Source organism: Centrocercus urophasianus, unplaced genomic scaffold (assembly GCF_019232065.1).
Source record: "Centrocercus urophasianus isolate 14NV4802_14NV808 unplaced genomic scaffold, USGS_Curo_1.0 seq_41, whole genome shotgun sequence".
NCBI classification, from domain to species: domain Eukaryota; kingdom Metazoa; phylum Chordata; class Aves; order Galliformes; family Phasianidae; genus Centrocercus; species Centrocercus urophasianus.
In genome coordinates, this window is record NW_024884989.1 from 4,961,573 (window position 1) to 4,983,552 (window position 21,980).

Genomic DNA, 21,980 nt, shown 5'->3' on the forward strand with positions numbered 1-21,980 from the left:
ACCCGTGCTCCTCCGGGGGTGCAGCTCTGGAGGGGAGGGAACACCGCACCCCCCCCCCTCCCCTCCTCACGCGATCAGGACGCCGCGGTTGTTCCGCTGTTTATTTATTATACATTACGGTCACAGCTATTCCAGTTCTTTGATCCCTCGGGGCCACTCTGCACAGCGCTGCGCGTGCAGACGGCGATGCCCGCAGCCCCCGTGCAGGCAGAGTAGGGGCGGGGGGGGGCTGCAGGGCGGGTGGGGGGGAGAGTTGAGCACCTCAGTACGTGGAGAAGCGGGGCAGGACGGACACTGCAGGGCTCGGGGACGGTGATGCAGGCAGCGGCAGGAGCACAGCAAGGCAGCGCGGCCGCCCCGCGCCCCCCCCCCCCATCCCCCAGGTCCCTTCTTTATCATTGGTATAAGGCACAATCCCTGAAGAGCCCAGCGGCCGGCGGGCGCTGGGGAGTTTTGGCTGAGCGGGAGACGGGGAGGGGGAACGGGGACGGACCCGTTTTGGCTGCACGGGGACAGCGGAGGAGTAGAGGAGGACAGAGGCACTCAGCGGGGAATGCTTACGTGCGCCAAACCCGCCTCCACCCTTGCTCCACGTCCATCCTTGCTGCCGCAGGAGAGGTGGGAGCTGGGAGCCGCCTGCACGCAGCGCTGCTCTGCACAGCTCCCGGCTCAAGCCCGGGCACAGCAAAAGAAACCCCGCCAGCCCCTCCCGCTGCGAGCTGAGCCCAGGCAAAGGCACGAGGCTGTGCACCGGGACAGGGCTGCGGCCACTCCGGTGGGGGAGAGGGAAAAACCACGGCAGACGAAGGTGCAGTGCAGAGGGGACGAGACCCAGGGACGTCCCAGAGGTAACGGAGGTGCTGAGAATGGAGGAGGGTGTGAGATGGGGGCTGGGACCGGCCGGCCCCGGGTGCAGGGATGTGGGGAGGGGACAGCCCCGGCACAGAGCAGTGGGGGGTTCTGCGGTCCCAGGGAGCAGGGTCCGGCCCTCCTGCTCAGGTGACCACTTTGATCCCAAAGTATTTTCGCAGCTGTTCCAGGAAGACAAAGGTAAGGACGGTGTGAGGAATGAGGCGAATGGCAGCGGGAACGAAGCCCTGCAATGGGACAGTGAGAAGGGAGTCAGTGAGTGCTTCCACTTGGACCAAGAGTGCCTGCAGCCCGGCCATGGGGAGCAGCGTGCTGGAAGGTAGGGAATGTAATGGGGAAACACCAGACTGGCTGCATCTGGAGGGAACCTCGTCCTCCAGGGCCTGGCACAGGACCACGGCTGCACAGCCCTGAGAGCTCCATCCCAACTCTGCTATGGACACTGACCCCCATTCCTGCCCGACCTCCCCTTGCACTCACACACCTTGTAGAAGGCGAGCGGGCCGAGCTTGGCAGTCTCCATGGCACAGTGCACAACACCCTGGAGCAAGAGGGAGAGAGCTGATGAGGCACTGCAGGAAGGGGCCGGGAGCTGCAGGGGGGGCCACTCACCCGATACTCGCCCTGGGAGTTCATGAGGCGCGTCTTCAGCACATCCAGGGGCTGGCACAGGAATGTGGCACATCCACCCTGCGGGAAGCACCGGGATCACGGCTCTGCCATGCAGGATGATGGCTCCGGGCTACGACCCAGAGCAGGGAGGGGCACAGGAGCCTCTGTGCTCCATCTGAGCCCTGCAACACCACCCTGAGCCCTGAGCCCAGCTGCGGACAGCCCCATCCCCAGCGCTGCCCCCCGCCCTGCTCACAGCGATGAAACTGGCCAGGAAGTGTGTGAAGATGTTGTCCGACAGCAGCCCGGTGGTGAGGACAAGCTGCTTGGCTTGGTCATAACAGGAAAGCTGCAGGGATAAGCTGTTAGTGCATATCCCTCCCTGCTGTGCCATGCACTGCCCCAGCCCCTGGCCCCGCCATCCTACCTGCCCCACAGTGACCAGGGCCCCTCGGCTGGACGCCATCGTTGCTCCCGAGAACAGCTTCTTCAAGCCCTCTGCGGACAGGGGACGAGCACAGCCCTGGGGCACTGCTCATACTCCTTCCCCCCCAGGAGCCTTCTTCCCCACCCCTCTCCAGCATCTCATGTCAAGCACTGTATGTCACAGCAGTGCCTACTCCAGGCCCACAGGAACAGAGTCCCTTCAGGTCAGCTCCATCCCCTCCCACTGCCGTTCATTCCCCCAGCCTGCTTCAGCTTGTTTTTCCCAGCAGCTCCCAGACACTGCCTCTCACTGCAGTGTGGGTGTGCTGCCATGCCCTCTGCCATAGCCAGGTGCTGCAGTCATGCCCTCAGCCCTGCAGGCCCATGGCTGCCCCGTCCCCTCCCCTCTCCACTCCGCTGCTGTCTCCTTCCTCTGCCAACATAGCCTCACCTTCCCGCAGGACGCGGTACATGCCATCCAGGGCATGGGAATAGCTGCAAGGAGCAAGAGGGGGAGATGTCAGGGGCTGAGACTCCCCCGTGTGCTGCACCCCACAGCACTGTCTTCCCCCAGCCCTGTGGCACCCACTCCCCACTCACTTCCGCCGCAGGTGGGCCGGCTGCTTGACATCATTCTGCATCCTGCAAGGCAGAGCAGAGGGGTGTCACGTCCTTCATGGGTGGCTGTGGTGGGGGAGATCCCTGCCCCCCTGCAGCACTGAGCTGGGCTCTGCTGAGGGCTGCAGCTCCTTCCCGAAGGACAAGAACCAGTCCTCCAGGGCCCTGCTTGGGGCCATCCCACTGAACAGCTCCAGTCCTTCCAGATCTGGAGATCCCCACCAGGACCCGCTGTGATTGCAGGGGGGCAGGGCAGGAGAAGCATAAGGAAGAGTGGGAACAGCACCGCAGCACAGGCAGAACTGACCTGACGTTCACCATGTCCGCTGGGGTCCCCACAAAGCCGCCAGTGAAGCCTGCAGCCAAAGCACAGCTGTGCTCAGGGTACCTCCAGCCTCAGGGAACCAGAGGGATCCCACCACCCTGCTCACCTCCCACCGCTCCCAGCAGCACTTTCTGATAGAAGGGGGGAGGCCCCTGGCTGCCACGGCCCAAGTGGTCTCTTGCAGTCTCATAGATGGCGAAGCGGGTCAGAGAGTACGTCATCTGGGGGAGAGGGAGGGCGTCCTGCCGGGCCAGGCTGCCTGCCCCTGCAGTGTGGGCACCCAACTGGCAGCACCCACCTGGCAGCACCCACCTGGCGGCACAGCGATGCGCTCAGCCCGTTGTACAGCGCCAGGACGCCGTCGGTGCGAACCACGCGCAGCGCCATCCCCATCATCCGCATCTTCACCTCCTGCTGTGTCTGTAGGTGGACCTGGGGCAAAACCTGGAGCTGTCAGGGCACTGCCCCGCAGCGGGCAGCTCCTGGAGCTCCTCAGCACACTGTGAGCTGCCGCAGCTCCGGGCTGCTCGCATCTGAGGAGCGCTTGGAACCTTTCCTGGCCCGGCCCAGGAGCACATGGATGGAGGTGCAGGAGGTGGAGCGCTGAGCAATGCCCCTCCCATGTGGCTGCCAACTCGTGTGGGTGCAGGAGCACGGCACAAGGCAATGCCACGGTGTGCAGTCGACCATGGAAAGCCCTGGAGTGCATCAGCGGTGGGATGACCCAGAAACATGTGAGCAAGTGAGCAGCCGGCACAGCTCTGGTCGGAAGGAACCAGGCAGCACTGCTGCTTTCATGACCTCCTGCCGCCCTGGGTGCACGTGGCACCAGGCCTCCAGGAACTGCAGGAGGAGCACAGGCAGAGAGCACTGCAGCACTGCTCCTGTGCACTGCAGCCCTACTGGAGCAACTCAGCAGTTCCAGAACCAGCACCAGGAGCGAGCAGGACTGGCTCTGGGCTGCTGCAGAGGGGCCTTCATGTAGGAGCTGTGTCATCCTCTGCCAGAGTGTGTCCTGAGCACAGCGCAGCTCTGTGCGCGGGTCAGAGCCCAGGGGACATCGCAGCGTGGGACGCACAGCGGGATGGTGGGAGAGTACAATCCAGCTCCGGCTGTGCAGGAAGGGCTTGGCCTTGGGAGCCGGGGCTCACCGTGTGGCACAGCAGCCGGGGCCGCGCAGGGCAGCCGGGGGCCGAGCACCTGCAGCCGGGCCGGGTGGGCTCCCCGGGGTCCAAGGTCCACCGGCACAGAGGAGCGCCCTTGGCCCCATGCCCGGCTCGGGGCCTCTCCACCGTAGCTGCGGTCCAAAGGCAAGCTCCGCGATCGGCTTCGGCCCGGGGCGCTCGTGGCTCGCTCACACAACGCGGGGCAAAGGCCGACCCTCCCCCCCAGCGCCGCCGGCTCGGCGGTGGCGAACGGAGGGCGCCCGGCCGGCTCCCGGCTCGCCGCCCTTCCCGGGAGCCCCGCGCGGACGGAGCCGCGAGTCCCACGCGGGTGCGCAGCGCCGGGCAGCACCGCCGGGCTCGCCGCCACCTGGCCGCCGCCGCGGGCCGGGTCAGGGCTGGCAGCCGCCGCCGCGCGCGGCCCTTTTGAGCGGCTGCGGGGATGCCCAGCGCCCGGCTGACATCTTGGCCGGGGACGCGCAGCCCAGTGGGCCCGCGGCCAGCACTGAGGGCACCGCAGCCGCTGCCCGGGCGCGGCCCGACCGAGACGGCCCCTCTGCCCTCCCGCGGCCCCCGGATCGCGGCTCGCCCCCGTCCGCCGCGCCCCCGAACCCCGCGGCCGCCCCTGGTCGCCGCTCCGCCTCTCCGGCTCCGCGCCCGCACCTTGAGCAGGTCGAGCGGGTGGGTGCAGCACGCGGCGCCGCACGACGCGATCCCGCCGAAGTACCACCGCGACACGCGCTGCTCCGCCATCGGCGCCGTTCTGCGCCGCCGACCCGCGCCGCCCCGCCCCGCGCTCCGCCCCGCGCCGATCCACCGGGGGCCGCCGCGCCGGGCTCCCAGCGAGGAGCTCCGCCCGGCCCCGCGGCAATGAGTAACCAGAAGGGCGAGAAGGCAGAAGCCATCCACGCGCGGTGCCGGGATGGGGGGCGCGGGCAAAGGGGACGGGAGAGGAGGAAGGAGAGCGAGGAAGAGGAAGCGGCAGGGCCGGCTCCAGCGCTGCGCTGTCACCGTGCACGCAAAGCCGCATCGCTGCGCGGTGCTGGTGATGGAGCAGCGCCTCTGCCCCAGCGCCGTGACCGCGTGAGCGTGTGCAGTTCCCGGGGGAAGCGGGCCGAGCTTTGACAGATGACGATTCTACAGAGTTTTTCCCACTTGGCTTTTATGAATGTAGAGTTCGTTGTGATGCCAGAACTAAACGGCAGCCCCACCAAACCGCACGCTGCTGTCGCACTGAACCATGTGGACAAAGCATTCCCACCACGCGGCGCGAGGGCATCTGGCACCCGGAGGTGCCCAGGGCCTGGCTCTGTCAGTGTGAGCACCACAGGCAGGTGCTGCTCCAAGTCCCTCTGGGTGACACTGGGCCGCCTACTCCAGAACCACAGTCCCTCCTGCTGCCTCCAGCGCTGTTTTGATCTTCTCCGCTTCCTCCTTGGACACGTTAGCCTTGATCTCCTGCGGAAGGGACTCCACCAGCTTCTTTGCCTGTGGGAGGTACAAAGCATGAGATCTGTAAACCAGCTTTCACTAACCAGATTAACAGATTTAAAGCCATGAGCCCGAGCTCTGCGTGAACGGACCAGAGAAAACTCACCTAATGCTCTGAAACCTGAGGCTTCCACTTGGAAAACACCCACTTGCACCTCGCCCCGATGGCACAGGGCAGCACATCCAGACCCCTCCCCATGGGCAGCAGCCCCCAGTTCCTGCACAGTGTGACGTGTGCTGTGTTCCCCAGCACTCAGCCCTGGAAGGTGCCCAGGACACACACAACCATCTGCTAACGCAGCCACTGACCCGGCCGGGCCATTTCTTCAGCATGAATGTTTTGGTTTACATATTTGTGCCAGCGGGTGGAGAGGCCGCCTGAGTTCTGTACACAGCTGTGCGAGTGAAGTCACAGAGTCTGATGTACTGGGACAAAAGAGTTCCAGCACAGACTGTCTGACAGCAGTTTGGCATTTCATATACGAGCCTCTAACGTTGCAGAGTTTAGCAAAATGAAGGCACTTGAAAAGTTTTGTAACTGGTTTAAGATTTCCTGCAGTATCATGCCTTGTTTAACTGCAGTGAGCTCAGGGAATGGGGTGGGAGCCTACAGGCTTGCTGCTGCTCCCAAACCACACAGCAGCAACAAACCTGGGGGGTTGCAAAGCGAGGAGCTGCCACCAGCTCACGTGCTGTGGAGAACAAATAAAGTGAGCCTTGGCTGTGTCAGTCAGTGCACGCCGGGCACAGTGATGATGTACCAGCAGAGGCAGAAGATGCTTTGTTGGAAGGGACGCGGTGCTGCTGTGCAGATGAAGCTGTGCCTGCACTCACAAGAGCCCACGGCTGCGTCTGGAAGGCACAGCCTGCTCTGGTTTGCTGCAGTGAGGACATGCAGCACAAATGAGGTTTTTCATCTTTGCTCCCTAACACTGAACTTCTGTTCTAAAGCAGCCTCAGCCCCGGGCAGCAGCTGTTCACATCTCCGGATGGAAGAACAGCACAGCTCCACACACATCAACAGCCCCTGGGCAGGGTACTGCTTGTTGCCAGCAGTACTTTCTTCCAAACCACTAAGAAAATTTCATTTAAACCCACCTTAAATCTTGTTTAAAAGCTCATCCAGATGAGGCATATAAACAGGAGAGAATACGACTTTTACAAGGGTGAACAGTGATAAGACAAGGGGGGATGGTTTTAAACTGAGACAGGGGAGGTTTAGGTTAGATATGAGGAAGTTTTTCACACAGAGGGTGGTGGTGCACTGGAACAGGTTGCCCAAGGAGGCTGTGGATGCCCCACATCATCCAAAGCCAGGCTGGATGTGGCTCTGGGCAGCCTGGTCTGCTGGTTGGAACCCCTGCACATAACAGGAGGTTGGAACCAGATGAGCATTGTGCTCCTTTTCAATTCAGGCCGTTCTAGGATTCTATGACAACTCCTCACTTACAATAATGTTTTTCCAGCTAAACATGAAACACAACCCCTACAGGCAAAACCAGCCTTCAGCTGTAACTTTTTTTAAAATGAAAGTAACTTGTGGCTGCACCACAAGTGTAACCAGCTTGTTCTACAGGTTCCACATGCCACGCTGACTTAGCGTTGGTTCTCCACACCATTTTCAGTTGTCCACTGATCATAGCTGTTAGAGGGTTCTGGCGTCTTAATCACTGCTGGGACATAACATTCAGGCTGACCCAGCTGGCAGACAGTTATTTCCCAGTGGGCCAATGGAACTGACATCACTGAGAGCAGAATGTCTGTGTTATTATTTGTTTTACAATACGTCGTTACGAATGGTTTGGAGGAGGCTCTGCAAATCCATCTCAGAATATCTGGGTGACATATTAAAGCAGATTTCACTAAGCACTGCTTAGCATTGCGTCCTCGCACTTAAGTAAATAGGAAGTGCTGTTATTGTTATCCTCAAGACATCAAAGCATCACAGTACAGAATGGAAGCGCGTTGGATGACAAGCTGTGTTAAGCTTGACCAAATCCAGCTGCAGTGAGGAGCCCTGGCTGCTCCCAACTTCTTCAGAAAGCCTCATAGCATCTCTTGCATTGGGAGAAAAGGAGACTGGCACAGAGGGCTGTGAGCTATTTGCTCTGAGCCTCCCCCTTCCCTCTTCTGCTATGGACTCAGTCAGCAGAGCTGGGAGGGACTGGGCTCCTCTGAGGGATGCCTGTTGGGCATAGCGAGTCCCGTTCTGCATCCTGGTCTCATCTCTGCTCGGAGAGGCACATGGCCCTGGGCACACTGAGCCCCACCGAGGGGGAACTCGAGCAGCTCTCAGAGCAGAGACCGCTTTGGGCCGGGGCAGCCCCGTCCTCACCTGCACGAGGTTTATGCCGGGCACGAAGTTCTTCACCTCCTTGATGAGCTTCACCTTGTCGGTGGCCTTCAGCTCCGTCAGCCGCACGGAAAAGTGCGTCTTCTCCTTCTTCATGGGGACGGCCTCCTCCTCCTCCTGCAAACAGCCGCGGTGAGGTGAAGGCGAAGCTGAGACGAGAGCTCCCCTCCCCCCCATCCCCCCCATCACCGCGCCGTACCTGCGGGGCCGCTTGTGCGGGCAGGTGGGCGGCGGCGCCCGCGGGCATCACCCCCACCTCCGGGATCTTCAGCGTCTCCTGTGGGAAGAGCGGCGGCGTCAGCGGGCGGCGGGGGCCGAGCGGAGCGGGACGGGGCCGGGCAGCCCGAGAACCCACCTTGAGGAGCGCGTTGAGGTCGGCGACTTCCAGCAGCGTCAGCCCCGCGATGTCCCGCACCAGCTGCCGCACCTTTGGCGAGTACTCCTTAGCGGCCGTGTCCAGCGGCGCCCCGGCCAGCGCCTCCCCGGCCAGCGCTTCCGAGCGCCTCCGAGCACGGCCTGTGCCCAGCGGCCGCGCCGCACCCCAGCGCCAGGAGAGCGGCGGGCGGCGGGCCAGGCGCGGCGGCAGCGCCAGGCGGGCGGCGGGCAGCATGGCGGCCGCAGAGGACACGGCGCCGCTCTGCCCCGCGCTCGACGATCCCGACGGCCCCCGCGGCGCGCGCCCGTCGCTCTAGGCCGCGGAGCCTCGCCTCGGTGGTGGAGCGAGGGAGGCGCTCTAGCCGTCGGGTCCGCCGGCACTCGCTGGTTCCGGTAGGTGTGGCACGGCACGGCACGGCAGTTCGTTTCGCACACTTTATTGACACCGCTGTGGCTCGGGCTCCTCCGGCGCGAACCGAGCGCGGGAAGCGGGGGGCAGGGAAGGAAGGGTGAGGGGAGCAGACCAGGGCGGGCACGGACGTGCTCGTGGTTCCCTCCTGCCCCCGGCCGGGCCCTGCAGGCCGAGCTGCAGCGCGCGGGGACGGGCAAAGAGGGGGCAGCTGGGAGGGGAGAGGAAGCAGCACGGGGAGCCGGGGCGAAGGGGCTGCGCTCCTGCGAGCGTGGATCCAGCACCAGTGCTGGAACCCGGTGGTCCCTTGGCCCCTCGGTCAGGGACAGATGCAGGGAGGAGCTGAGGGGCAGACAGGACGAGGTGAGGAACAGAAGTGATTCTGGATGAAGAGTAGTGTTACATTGAATTCTCCGCACTCCCCTGTGCAGTGTTCAGTCAAACGAGATGAGCTGGGCCTCTCCGCTGCCCTGTGCCTGCTGCACGGGTGCTGGCGTGGGCTGGGGCTGCTGCTGCTGGGGGGGCCCTCCGGCCGGGGCCATCTGCAGAGACGAGGCAGCGCCATTAGGCAGTGGCCGTGCCTAAATCCCCCCCCACCCTGCAGGCAGCACTCACCTGCTGGTACAGGGGCTGCTGCCCAGGCAGGTAGGACTGCTGCGCGGGCAGGCTGCTCAGTGCTGCTTCTTGGCCCGGCAGCGCCGACATGAGGCCCTAGAGGAGCAAGGGAAAGGGGGTTAGACTGACTTCTAGACTCGACAGCACAGCGTCGTGGAGGGGAAAGCAAGCCCTCTGCATGGGCAAGCCTGCTGTCTCCTCACCTCCTCTCCCTTCCTGGCCCCAACAGCATAGGCTCAGGAAAGCTCCAGTGGCTGGAGCCTCCCTCCCCCAGCACCCAGGTGCTCACCTGCATGCCATAGGGCTGGTACCCCATGGAGACCGACTGGCTTCCCATGTAGCTCACAGCCCCTGACTGAGGAGCCTGCGAGATGGCAGGGATGCTCTGTGACTGTGATGCTGCATTCTGTGGAGGAGATGCTGCCAGTGAGAGGTAGTGCAAGCAGCTGGATCTCACATCAAACCTATACTGCAAGAGCTCTAGGACCAGCAGGGCTCTCCTCTGGAAGCAGGTAGGGCATGACTTTCCTCTGCACAGTAGAGAGCCTAGGGCTGGGTCTAATCCCTGCCCACACCCACAAGGAAAGCAGCACAGCAGCTCTAGATCTGAGACCAACCAGCTCCTCCTCCTGCTGGTTACAGGTTCAAGAACCACGGCTGGGATTGGAGTACAGACACCAGCTCCACAAAACACTCCAGCCCTGCCCCACCTGGCCACCAGCTGCTCTGCAGCAGCTGCCCTCACTTGCCTGGTAGCCCTGTGTTGCAGCTGGCTGATAGGACGAGTAAGCTGGGGTTGTAGTGGGCACTGCCTGCCCCTGCTGAGCCGCCTGCCCGCTGCCTGCCCCTGGCTGGTACATGTAGGCATTCACCACGTTGGGATCTGAAGCGAAGAGGGCAGAGATGGAAGCAACTGCCTTTTGTTCAGCCTCTGCCCGCACCAGATCAGCACGGTAACATACCTGTCCCAGTGACAGGCATTGCTGTATACGGTCCTGTGCCCCCCTGTGCTGCCTGGTTCATGTATACACTGTGCATGGGAGAGCCCTCCACAGAGCCAGCGGGGCTGAAGGTGCCGGGGAAGCTACTGGGCCCCGAGGGCTGGTAGATCACTCCACTGGCTGCTGGCATGGCCTGAAGCTATTGAAGGAAGGAAAGCAAGCTTTAGGCCATGGCCCCCAGGACCCGGCAGAAGGGTCTCTTGCCCAGCAGTCAGACCTGGGCATAAGGCAGTGAGAAAGCTGGCATCTGGGCTCTCATCTGGATGGTCTGCTTCTGCTGTTCCAGGCGCATCTGCCTCTCCTTCTCTTGCTCCTGCAGTCGCTGGATGGCCAACTGACGCTGCATCTCCAGGTACTCCTGTGGGAACAATGCTGGTGCTGTCACAGCTGCAAGCTAGGACACAGCAGCACTTCCTCTTGTCAGGACAGCTGTCCTTGCCAACTCTGGCTGGCCTACAGTGCATACAGGTGTGCAGATAGACCCATGCTGGAAATGCTGCTCTGCCTCACCTGCTTTTTCTGTCTCATTATCTCCAGCTTCTGGGCCAGCTGGATCTGGCGCTGGCGCTCCGCTTCCTCTGCTGCACGCCGCACCTTCTCCCGATGCTCCTCCCTCAGTGCATTCAGAGCCCCACGCGCATCCCGGATCTGGGCCAGTTTGTCCTGCAGGCTTTCATAGTACACTGGGGAAGGAAAGAGAGCCTCAGGGATCCTCTCAGTGCAGAACACTCAGACCATCCCTGTACACTGCCCTGGCTTCTCTCCAGACAAGCTGTGTCACGGGAATGCCAAATGCTGACTCTGGGGGATGCCCTGGCAGCCACCTGCTCCTCCCCAGGACGCCCAGCCCAGGGTAGGACAGCTCCCACATACTTCTGCGCTCATCCAGCTGGTTGAGCAGCTCCAGCAGCTGGGGGTGCATGTTGTTAATGGACTGGAAGAGGGACAATACGGCAGAGTCGTTGGTGATGCTGCGGCCTCGCATGTGGTTACTCTTCATGCGGTTTACAAACGTGGTGACCGCATTTTGCAGAGCCTTCAGAAACTGCTCGTGGTTCTCCTCTGACTCACCGTTCTGGTACTGCTGCTGGAAGGACAGGGCAACCAGTCGGCCTCAGCTCACCCATTCCAAGAGCCAGCAGCAAGTCTGTGGAGCTGGGCTGCATGGGTGAATCAGGCACTTCTCATACTTGACGAGCTGCTGGCTCAGGCCCCCTTTTACCTCAACAACACTGAGCGGGGCAGGGTGGGCTTCCCCAGGCTGAGCAACTGGCTCTGTGAGAGACAGAGGTGCTGATGGGGTGGGGCTCTTGCGAACTTCCTCTTGTTTCTTCTCCCAGTAGTTGCGGTTCAGGTACCGAGCCAGCTGCCAGGAAGAGAGGGAAGATGAGCATCACAGCACTGCTGGGAGCAGCCCTGCACCGTGGACTCATCAGTCCTGCATCCTTACCTCAGGGTCAATGTCTTCAGCCAGGGGAGCAGAAGAATTCTGGAAAGAGGTGAACAGGGAATCCAGTTTAGAGAAATCAGAAAACTGCAGCTTGCACCAGCTGTCCTGCCCTGACCTGGCCATGCACAACTACCAGTGCTGAGCAACAGAATGAGAGGGGTACAGCTATCTCCTTCAGCCAGATACAGACTACATCTACTGTAAGCCTGAACCACATGCCAGCGGCATCTAAATGCTATCTGATTTTCCAGCCAAAAACACCCTAGAATTACGAAAAAACACTGGACTGAAGGGAGCAAAACTGTTCTCTTTGGGATCAAATCTGACCCAAGCAGGGCAGAGCTGGGCTGTGAAATTGGCCAATGCCCAGCTACTTCATGCTCCTGTGAACGTACCACAGGTGGAGAATAGAGTGTGCCCACTGGAGGAGCTGACGACGTGACCGGTGTGGGCTCAGCCTTCGGGTACATGGAGTAACTTGTCTTCTGCCTCTGCAAAAAGGATAGGGGAAAAAAGAAAAAAAGAAAGAAAATCAGAGACTGTCCGGATTCATCCCGGTCAGCCAGTCAGCAGCACACTGGGCACAGTGGGGAGGTGAATCCCCTCGTGGTGTCCAGGCACAGCCAGCAGACCCAGTGTCATGCTCTACAATTCTCACAGCTTGGCAGGCCCCAGGGCTTGTATCTGGGGTACAGCTTGCTTTCATTTTTCAGTTGTGCCACACAACATATGCCTGGCTCTCTTTTCACCCTGATCTCATTCCACAAGCCCCCATACCTCTCACATACCAGGACATGCCTAGGGATTTATTACTGCACAGCTAGGAGATACCCAGCACATCTGGGCTGCATGGCAAAATACACTCCCGGATGCCAAGCAGGGTACGAACCATCCTCTCCTTCTCCTCAGCCTCCGACTGAGACAAGGCAATGGCTAGCTGGAGCTCTTCTTCTTCTTGCAGAGCTGTCTCATCACGCTTTGGGGGCAGCTGCAAGGAGAAAGATGAGGAAGTGGCCACTAAGGGGATCAACAAGCAGGCCATGATCACTAGGTCACCCAGTGAGGAGAGCCACTCACCTGGGACTGCTGAGAGAGGGGGCTGGTCAGGTACTCAGGGGGCAGTTCAGAGGCAGCAGCAGCTTTACCCTCAGCTTTCCTGTAGCCAGAAAGAGGTGACAGTGCAGAATGAGCTCCTTCCTCAGCACTGGAACCCCAGTTCTGCACAACATTACAGCTGTAAAGCCCACCCTCAGAAGGAACAAAACCCAGATAGCCTGCAAAGCTTGGGAGACCCTTTGCACTGGTCTTTGGAGAGATGGCTCCATGTCAAGTTTCTCCCCTCACAGTACCAACTGTTGAAAGCAAAAAAAACCAAACATGCCACAAAGGGTACTGACTTGTTGAGATGCTCATAACAGGGCTCACAGACTCTCACTTCCTTCTCAATCCCAAACTTGGGGATGGTGGAATACTTGGAAGAACATTTGCCACAGAAGATCTGCCCGCAGGCCCTGCAGTGATGCTGGAAAAGATGGGAGACATCAGTGTGGTAATGAGACACTTCTTCACCGCTGGACAAGTTCACTCAGACAGGAACATGTTCCCACCCAGATGAAATTCCACACAGGCTCAAGGAGTCTTGCATTTTCTGGAGGGGCTGCAAGAGGCCAGGGAACCCAGAAAGGCAGGAATAGCACCCACCTTTCGTGTCACCACACCAAACTGCACTCGACACCTGTGACACTCCTCAGCATCCACCCAGTCTGGAGCCTGTTGGGTTTGAAGAAACTGGTGTGAGGAAGGGAGCAATGTCTCAAGGATGGTGGCTCCACAGAGCCTTTCAGGATCTCCTCTGACTAACTAAAGCTGTCATGAATGAGGCAGGAAAAAAAGCATTTGCAGCTCTAAGGGATATTGGTCCTTGCAAGCAGTCACCTCTTGTGTTACTAGACTGTGACACTTTCCCAGTCAACAGGATTACAGCAATCACTTCAGCCATGCCCTGCTACCACAGTCAGTCTGCCATGCTGTTGGAAACCCACTGGGTAGGTCCTTTCTGTGGGGCCTTTCTGTATGATAATTGTTGCATCCTGGCCTGAACCACTGATTGAGCACCTGGGGAAAGGACCCGGTCAGCCCCGGGAGCACAGGTGAAGGCAATTCAGCTGTGCAACCAGAAGGGCTGGAGCCTGGCTGCAGCTCTCTTACACCTCATTTAAGGGCTGACTGCCACTGGGGAAGGCTCTCTTCCTGGAGATCCCTCCTTAGTGAAGCTTTTCCCTGTGAACCTAGGATCTTCTGATACAGGTGAGCAATCTTCTTCCTTTGCTTTATAGCACCTCTCTATTATGCCAGTCCTCTCGTCATCACACCTTTGCTGTAATGCCTTTCCTGTTGTATTGATATGTGTAATTGCTACAGGCACTTAGCAAGATGAGACTAATTGACCAGGACAGGGTCAACTGTCCCCTTCCTCTTAACCATTTTAGGCCAAACTGCTGGACTCAGAATTGCCCAAATGATAGCTGGGAGCAATATGCACCCAGCAAGGTCTCTAATCTGAGTGAAATAGAAGAAAGCAAGAACTGAAGGTTTAGTATCTCTTGGGCTGCAACAGCAAGGCCTGCCCTGCAATACCAGCTCCCTCCCCAGCAGGGAAGCTCACCCTTTCTGCAGCAAACATGGCATCACTTTCCTTGAACTCTGGAAACACATGACCTGTGGGAGAACAGACAGCGCTCCATGGTGAAGGGCTTCTCCTGCATGTGGAATATCTTCAGTCCAGATTCCACCAATGCCAAGCTGAGACCCAAAGCCCATTCCTTCTGCAAAGCTCCTCCAAAGCAGATCTGCTTGGCAACTGTCCGCCCACCTTTGTCCCCAGCATCCTTACCTTCAACCTTCATTATCTGATAGGTGTCCTGCACCACCTTGTACTTGGGCTCATTGCGGAAGGCGTGAGCCCAGGCCTGGATAAGGTTCAGAATCTTACTGCGGACACTTGTTTCCACTTGCCTCTGCACAGAAAGGGGAAGAAAAAAAAGAAATCTGAAGAAAAAAATCCCTGAAACACAGAAGATGGGTCAAATACTCTTCATAGAAAGAGGAACTTGAAGTACTTGTGCCAGCAGGCTGCAAGCAGAACAGCTTACAGCAAGGACTACATCTCCTTCAGCTTTCTCACTTTCTCACTTCAGCATAAATAGGAGGACATCCTTCAGAATGGCACAAATCAACTTGAAAAGGGGTGTAGTGTCACAGTGCTTTTGGAAAACATCTACAGAGACTCATACAGTTGTTCCCCAGGGGAAGTGTAACCACTGGCTGGCCAACAATCTTGTTTACCCTCTCACAAGAGCTGATCATCCTGCACTCCAAAACCTGCACAGTGACAGCCATCAGGCTGGACAGGACAGCACAATGTGATTCTCCCCAGTTCTGATAGGGCACCACAAACACAAAGCAGGAGGCTGTTTGTGCCTAGCTGTCAGCAGCTCCAGCTTAGAGACTCCTGCCCGTTAATACTCAAAACTAGTTTGGATATGATGCAATAAGGACAGCTGGGAGCCTGCCCTTTGCAGGCAGTTGTATCACAGCTCAAGAACTTGCTCAAGAGGAAACTTGGCAGGCCCATTCCTATCCCAGTCAGCCTCTAAGTGCACCCTGTCATCAGCTGACCAAGTCATGGCCTGCTCACATGACCAGTTTCAGCAGAAGTCACCCAGGAAGCAGAAAGGTATTGTCAATTTCCTATTTCAGCTGAGAAATTTTTTGTCAGGTTCCTATTTTCAGCCCACGTAGCAGGACTTAGTAATAGTTCCTGGAGCTCCAAACTTACAGAAGAATTGTCAAGATCCTGCTTTCCACAAATGGCACAGCCCTGAGTCTCATCAGAACAAAGCTGCTTGTGAACACCTAATGCAACGTTCCCAGTGTAGGATGGAAATGCCTCTGCAAACTGCTGAGGCAGGTAAGGACTGGAGAGCTTCACAAAATCTCTCAATCCAATCTGATGTGATTTCCTCAGAGCCTGGAGTGGCTGCACTACTACACCTGGCCTTCACATTGTGGCAGCATTCTAAGTTCAACAGTAGACACAGTATGAAGGCTGAATCAGCCCCCAAGAGGAAAATGACAGAAGAGAGATGCTCTGCTACGTTGCATAAGATGACAGGACTAGCACAGCTCACTCCACAGATATGTGGGCCATCTACTTGTCTATTTCCAGCAGGAGACAGGGATATAAAGAAGTAACAGCATCACTCTAACAAGCTCTTGTCTGTGCACTGCTGTTTTTGGGACTGGAAACTGAAGAGGTTCTTATTTGCACCTCACTTTTGGAAGTCTCAAGTCCTGGGACATAAGGAGCTCCTGCAGGCATGGTGTTATCACACTGACAAGTGATACAGGTCTACGTCCTGCAAAACTCCTCGGGCCAGTTCCACATGCCAATGAAAAGGCCATACTATAGATGAAACTTCCACCACGCTGCTCACCTTCCTGCATGCCTCACCCTGGTCTATGGGAAGGGAATTCACAACAGCACCTACCATGAAAGAGTCTGTGCCTTTCATAATCCCACCCATGGTGTAACCAAACATTAACACAGAATCACAGAATTGCAGGGGTTGGAAAGGACCTCCAGAGATCATAGAGTCCAACCCCCCTGCTCTCATGATATCTTCTCTCCCCAGCAGGCACCAGTCAGCTCTCTACACTCATCCCTTTGTATTAAACAGTACAGGTTGCTTTTCTCTGAAAAAGATTTCCTTACACGCAGAGAATGAAACACAGAACATGCATGTTTTTTTCCTTTCATTGCCTCTCTTGCAACTTCATTCAAAAACTGAAGTAAAATAACATACGCTTACCTTGAGTATTTCTTTCAGTTCCTCCATAGTTTGTTTGTTGGCTACCTCATCATGAACTGTTTGACCACAGTTTTTAACCACAGACTCCATAACCTGCAAGTGCAAAGGGCAGCATTAGCCTGTTGCTTTCTTCCTTCTCTGTGGTTTGCAGTGAAAGAACAAAAAAAGCTGCGTTTCAGTTACAGGTTCTTGCAGCAGGTGCACAAAGGGGGCACTATTTAAGTAACAATTCAAGCTAAGGAAGCATCAATTTGGAGAAATCCACACCATGAGACTGGAGCATAAGCTATGCTTCAGTTTATACCATTGCTATTTATACCACATGGGCAAGCAGACAGATTCATAAAGACAGTCTCTCAAACGCTTGCTCCAAGGCTGAATGAAAAACACAATCATTCTTGAAGCCTCCATGCTAGAGCAGAAGGCAGGCTTGGAAGAGATGGGAAGTTCCCTGGCCTGTAAATTGGGCCCCTAAATCATGAGAGGTTTGGGCTGAAGTTACCTCCAGTGCGTAGAGTGCCACGTGGGGATTCTTATCATTGACCTTCTTCTTGATAGCGTTGACTGCGTATTTTGCTCTGGACAAGGAAAGAGAGCACATATGCCCAGGTAAAGCTGAATCTACAAGGTTAATCTGTCACCCTCCCAGTGACAGAAGAGTACAGTTATCTCATGGTGCACTCAATTCCCCACAAGGAAAAGTGGGAAGAGGACTGCACATATCCAAGCTTGAGCTTCTCTATTGCTTTCAGGGCAGATATAACCTGCAGCTACTAAGGTCAGGAAGGGTACTCCAGAACACTGAGGGGTGCTGCCTCTCATCTCTTCTCTGAAACAGCACAGTGAGCAGCCACAGGCTGACAAAGTGAGACCTCCATGTTTCACCTTCCGCACGCAAGCAGATTCGTGCTCACAGCTTAAACCAAAACGCAAAGGGGCGCTTACTGCGTGTCTCCCTGGCGGATCATGTCGCAGATCTGCAGGATGGATTCCCAGTCCGTCTCCAGCAGAAGCTGACTCGTGGCTTTATCTGCAAAGAACCGCGACCCCTCTCAGGCTGTTGCAAGCGGCAGCCGCAGGGCTCGATCGAAGCCCCCGACGTGCCAGCCGCGATGCCCCAGGGCAGCGCCCGGCTGCAGACAAAGCTCCGGTTTCTCTGGGGATCCGCAACCCCGGGCCCCCCCCCGCCCCCCCCCCCCCCACCGCCGTCGCCGCAGCATCGGCCCAGCCACAGCGCCTGGGCCCGGGCCGCCCCGCTACACGAGGCTGAGCCGCGCGAGGTCGGCCCTGCCGGAGGCGCGTCCCACGGGGAGACTCAGCCCCTACCCAGAAGCCGCTCGAAGGTGCCGCCGCCGCGCCCCATGGTGATCGCCGCCGAGCCGTCCCTCTCCCTCCCCGCGGTCACTTCCGGCTTCGGCTACTTCCGCCTTCCGGCGTGGGGGCGCGCGCTGCTTCCGGCGGGGCGGGGATGGCGGGCGCTGCGCGGCCCGGGCCCACGTGCCTGCTGCTGGGGGCGACGGGCGTCGGGAAGAGCCTGCTGGGGAAGCGGCTGCGCAATATCCGAGCGAGCTGGGGGTCCCGGGGCGCGGGGCCGGGGTGGGGGCGTGCCGCACGCTGCTTCTGGCCCGTCCTTAACGCACCGGCACAGCTGTGCTCCCGGGACGGGGCCAAGGAGTTGGGCGAACCCCCGGCCACGCTGCCCACGGTGGGCACGAACCTGACGGACCTGACGCTGCACAAGAGGGTGACGCTGCGGGAGCTGGGCGGCTGCATGGGCCCCATCTGGCCCAGCTACTACGGGGAGTGCAGCGCCGTGCTGGTGAGCGCCCGCCCGGCCGCGCTGCAGGGTGGAACTGCCCCCCTCGGGCCCCCCCAAGCGTCTTTTCCCTCTCTGCAGTTCGTGATCGATGCGGCCAACCCGACCCAGGTCTCCGCGTCCTGCGTCCAGCTGCTGTCCCTCCTCTCCGCAGAGCAGCTCGCCGCCGTGCCCGTGCTGATCCTCTTCAACAAGATGTAAGGAGGGCATCGGGGCTCTGCGGTTCCTGTGTCGTTTCCAGCAGCCCAAGGGGCCGATGGGCCCTGATAGTGCAGTGCTGCTGTGGGTGGGAGGTTAATGCAGTGTGGTTAATGTGTGCCACCTCCTGTCATAGCGACCTGCCCTGCTACATGTCACTGGTGGAGATGAAGTCGCTGTTCCGCTTGCAAGACATTGTCTCCTGCGCCACGCAGCCCATCACCATTCTGGAAACCAGTGCACGCGATGGCACCGGCCTGGCTGATGTCCTGCAATGGCTTCAGGCCACCTTCAGGGACCCTAGCTAACCTGGCCCCAGCACCTGTGCAGTGTGACAGGCTGATGGCAGGCAGCAGCTCCTCGGTACTCCATGGTAAAACTGAAACATAAACCCAAGCCATCTTTGTCTGCAAGCAATCCTGCAGCACTTCTCAGGGTGCCTCAGAGTGTGCTGCCCTTCCCCTACAGGCTGTGAGACCCCAGCAGAGGGAGTGCCACCTGCGGGAGGGCCCTGCTGGCTGCTTGCATCCAGAGCAAGATGGAGCTCTGAAACTGGATGGTCCCTGCAGGTGAGACTGTCGGCTCTGGAGCCACGCAAAAGTAGAGGGCTTCACAATGTACAGGTGCTGCTGCAAATCATCAGGTACATAACTGAAAATCAGACATGTTTATTTACACAGGTGAAAAGCAGAGCCCTGTGTGCTGGAGATTAGCAAGGGGCAAATGGATATCCTATCACTGTGCTGCTGGCAGGACATAGAGCCAGGCTGCATCCTCACCCTAGATGAGCAAAACCTGCTGGCATGAGCATGTAGCTGGGTTTGGAGGCATGGAGTATGCAGGAAGACAGGGGCTTGGGGGTGTTGTGCTGATACACAGCACTGCAGATGCCTCTCTGGCACTCACTATGGTTCAAAAAACTGCAGACGATGAGGAAGATTTTTGTTCTGAAGCAGCCTGATAAGCTGATTTCTAAGATTTTGTTGTATGTTGTTTTCAAATTCTTGCTCAATGGCCTTGTAGTTGTTCTGTGGGGGATTGTTTATCACAGAAGTGTCTTTTGAGACGACCTTCTCCTGCAGCTCCTTCGTGCCTTGCAGCAGCTTGCTCAGGCTCTCATTCTCAGCGCAGTTTCCATGCGGCCATGGGACGTTTTCCCTGGTGTCACCCTCATACGGCTGGAAGTTGACGTGATACATCATCTTGCAGTTCACGCAGGGTGGCTTTTCTATGAAGGCTCCATTGCTGTAGCAGAAGGCTCGGCACTGCACTTCATCAGGGAAGACAATGACCAGGTTATCCTGCCCGTGGTACACTGCGAACGCCACCGCCTTGTGCCACGTCCTGAGGCACAGGATGCTGATCATGATCTTCTTCTCCATCAGCCCTCTGCAGGAGACAGATGCTCCATAGAAGAGAGGGAAGCCTGCTTTATTCTCAGGTTTTTTGGGTTCTCTGTAAAAGCTGTAAGCGACAACTGCGGCTCTGAAGACGAACTCACTGGGCCTCATTCCGGGTGCTTGACGCTGTATTGCTATTTCCACAGCGCTATTAAATTCATGCAAGAAAGACTCCATTTCCTCTTGGGTGCTGCAGCCTGCTACTTCCTTGCCCTGGGAACATACACAGATCTCAGTACAGACCCCTCCTTGCCTCTTTCATTCCCCAGCAGTCAATATCTTGCAGGAAGAGGGGATGAGTGTGGTCTTAAAAGATAAAAATAATTCTGTTTCCCTGAGTTTGTTAGCACCAGCTGGTCTGTACAGCTCATGGTGACTTGAAAAGTGAAAAATAGAAGTCCTGCTGCCTGTTTTGCTGCCTGCTAGGCTGCACTGCCAGGATGTGCCTGCAGTATGCTGCACTTGTCACACACCTGCCCTTCCCCAGCCCTGCTGTTGACACCATGTATGTGTGGAGTACTCACAAACTGCAGCAGGATGGAGTATGGTGTCATGGTGGGCAGGTGGGTGTTGTACTCTTGGAATGATCGAGGATAATTCTCCTGCAGGTTCTGGAAAGGTTGTGAGAGTAGGAATTCGTTGGGTTCTATCTGCCTCTGATTCAGCCTTCCAAAGAAGAACACTGCGTGCAGCACCTGTTGGCAAGCAGAGACCCAGTGCTGAGCTGTCCCTGGATGCACAGTAGAGCCTCTGCGCTGGCCTCTGCCACGGCTGCTCCCTCCCCGAGAGCTGCTCCCTATTGCCTTGCGTGGTCCCTTTCTGCATCCTGTGCTCCGTGCAGTTTCTCCACACCTCGCAGAAGCTCTGCACAAGCAGGGAGCAGTGGGAGCCCACAGACCTGAGCTCCCACTCCATTCCCTGCAGACCCTCGCACCCACGATGGAGCCACTGCTGTGGGAGTTATGCCACCAGAGTTCCCCCACCTCGGACGGGATGCACAGCAGTGCAGAGGCCACAGAAGGGCCATCAGGTTGGTGGTGAAGCACTGACCTTTTCCATGTATTGCTTTTTGATGTTTTCAACTGGCTGCCACCTAGCCAACAATTCCAAGAACTCCTTGATGAAGAGATTCCCACTGATCCGCATCTGGAATTTATTCCTCTCTTCTTTCCATGCCAAAAGCCTGTGGGACCAGAAAGGAGCACGTGGTGGCTGTGTTGGGGTTACCCCCATCTGCGGGGCAAGCAGTCACCCCCCCACATGGCCAGGGAAAGGGGCACAGGAGACGTGAGGCTCCATCTTACCTTGAAGAGTTGTGGCTGGGACCCTGTGGGAGGGAGAGGAAGCTCAGTTGATGCAGTGCTGCATGGACCCTCCAACCCCACTGCACACCTGATGGCACTGCGTGGACTTGGGGTGTCCCGCAGCATCTCTAGATGGCACCACTGCTACCTGCTGGCCAAGATGCTACAGAGTGGCCAGCAGCAGTCCCCAAGTGAGAACATCTCTCTGTGTCTCCCAGAGAGAAGGGACAGGCTTCACCCACCTGGTTTTGGCTCATTGAGTATGCAGAGCTCTGCGCTGCAGTTCTTGGGTTCCGGTCTATGGGGCTGTAGGAAAGCAGTGAGGTCAGAGCAGTCAGCAGAGCAGCAAGGTGAGGATCACCAAGGCTGAGTGCCCTCCATGCCACACGCAGCCCAGAGCTGCCAGCTTTGGGGTGGGGTCACTCTGCTGTGCACATCTGTCATTCCCATGCCATCCCACTGCCCTCCTCCCTGACAGAGAATCAGATTAAAAAAGCATCACTTACTTGGCAGAGGCAAAGGGTCCTCAGAGTCTGCGCTGCCTTCAGCCACTGGGAGGCACGGTGCTGGCTCTAACCTGGTGCCTCTAAACCCGCTGCTGATATGGCGGCTCTAAGAATGCACTTCCCCAAAAATATGCAATGGGAGAACTGTGCAAGGGAGTGGTTGAGCTCTTTGCACTT

At 58.0% G+C, this 21,980-nt stretch overlaps 5 protein-coding genes across 10 annotated transcripts; 1 reads left to right on the top strand and 4 right to left on the bottom strand.

Annotated features, from left to right (window-relative positions):
• Window positions 1-87: 87 nt before the first annotated feature.
• SLC25A10 (solute carrier family 25 member 10) lies at window positions 88-4,767 on the bottom strand. Its single transcript, XM_042833456.1, has 11 exons — window positions 4,678-4,767; window positions 3,164-3,283; window positions 2,958-3,072; window positions 2,834-2,882; window positions 2,509-2,550; window positions 2,360-2,403; window positions 1,910-1,980; window positions 1,739-1,831; window positions 1,483-1,560; window positions 1,355-1,411; window positions 88-1,097 (listed from the first exon to the last, which is right to left on the bottom strand). The coding sequence occupies exons 1-11, from the start codon at window positions 4,765-4,767 to the stop codon at window positions 996-998; spliced, it is 861 nt and encodes a 286-aa protein (XP_042689390.1). The 3' UTR covers window positions 88-995.
• Window positions 4,768-5,156: 389 nt separating this feature from the next.
• On the bottom strand, window positions 5,157-8,468 carry MRPL12 (mitochondrial ribosomal protein L12). The gene is made up of 4 exons (XM_042833318.1): window positions 8,214-8,468; window positions 8,058-8,135; window positions 7,841-7,975; window positions 5,157-5,502 (listed from the first exon to the last, which is right to left on the bottom strand). Exons 1-4 carry the CDS (start codon window positions 8,466-8,468, stop codon window positions 5,386-5,388), a joined length of 585 nt encoding a protein of 194 aa, XP_042689252.1. The 3' UTR covers window positions 5,157-5,385.
• Window positions 8,469-8,667: 199 nt separating this feature from the next.
• Window positions 8,668-17,989, bottom strand: HGS (hepatocyte growth factor-regulated tyrosine kinase substrate). Of its 2 annotated transcripts, none has more exons than XM_042833374.1 (21): window positions 17,906-17,989; window positions 17,525-17,609; window positions 17,082-17,157; window positions 16,580-16,672; window positions 14,602-14,725; window positions 14,374-14,426; window positions 13,410-13,478; window positions 13,106-13,230; window positions 12,786-12,864; window positions 12,598-12,696; window positions 12,104-12,199; window positions 11,709-11,747; window positions 11,481-11,624; window positions 11,132-11,342; window positions 10,769-10,941; window positions 10,476-10,616; window positions 10,220-10,397; window positions 10,007-10,140; window positions 9,547-9,663; window positions 9,258-9,353; window positions 8,668-9,184 (listed from the first exon to the last, which is right to left on the bottom strand). In XM_042833374.1, exons 1-21 carry the CDS (start codon window positions 17,940-17,942, stop codon window positions 9,077-9,079), a joined length of 2,277 nt encoding a protein of 758 aa, XP_042689308.1. In that variant the 5' UTR covers window positions 17,943-17,989; the 3' UTR covers window positions 8,668-9,076. The 2 variants fall into 2 exon arrangements, with proteins under 2 accessions (XP_042689308.1, XP_042689307.1); XM_042833373.1 differs by having other exon boundaries at window positions 11,132-11,345.
• Window positions 17,990-18,047: 58 nt separating this feature from the next.
• Window positions 18,048-20,169, top strand: ARL16 (ADP ribosylation factor like GTPase 16). 5 transcript variants are annotated; one of them, XM_042833327.1, is made up of 5 exons: window positions 18,048-18,398; window positions 18,477-18,592; window positions 18,730-19,162; window positions 19,676-19,888; window positions 19,979-20,169. In XM_042833327.1, the coding sequence occupies exons 1-3, from the start codon at window positions 18,048-18,050 to the stop codon at window positions 18,899-18,901; spliced, it is 639 nt and encodes a 212-aa protein (XP_042689261.1). In that variant the 3' UTR covers window positions 18,902-19,162; window positions 19,676-19,888; window positions 19,979-20,169. The 5 variants fall into 5 exon arrangements, with proteins under 5 accessions (XP_042689261.1, XP_042689260.1, XP_042689259.1 ...); XM_042833326.1 differs by having other exon boundaries at window positions 18,730-18,966; window positions 19,039-19,162; window positions 19,676-20,169; XM_042833325.1 differs by having other exon boundaries at window positions 18,730-18,966; window positions 19,062-19,162; window positions 19,676-20,169.
• LOC122168189 lies at window positions 19,238-21,961 on the bottom strand. Its single transcript, XM_042833321.1, has 6 exons — window positions 21,804-21,961; window positions 21,540-21,603; window positions 21,298-21,320; window positions 21,044-21,176; window positions 20,518-20,688; window positions 19,238-20,206 (listed from the first exon to the last, which is right to left on the bottom strand). The coding sequence occupies exons 2-6, from the start codon at window positions 21,552-21,554 to the stop codon at window positions 19,499-19,501; spliced, it is 1,050 nt and encodes a 349-aa protein (XP_042689255.1). The 5' UTR covers window positions 21,555-21,603; window positions 21,804-21,961; the 3' UTR covers window positions 19,238-19,498.
• Between the last annotated feature and the right edge of the window lie 19 nt (window positions 21,962-21,980).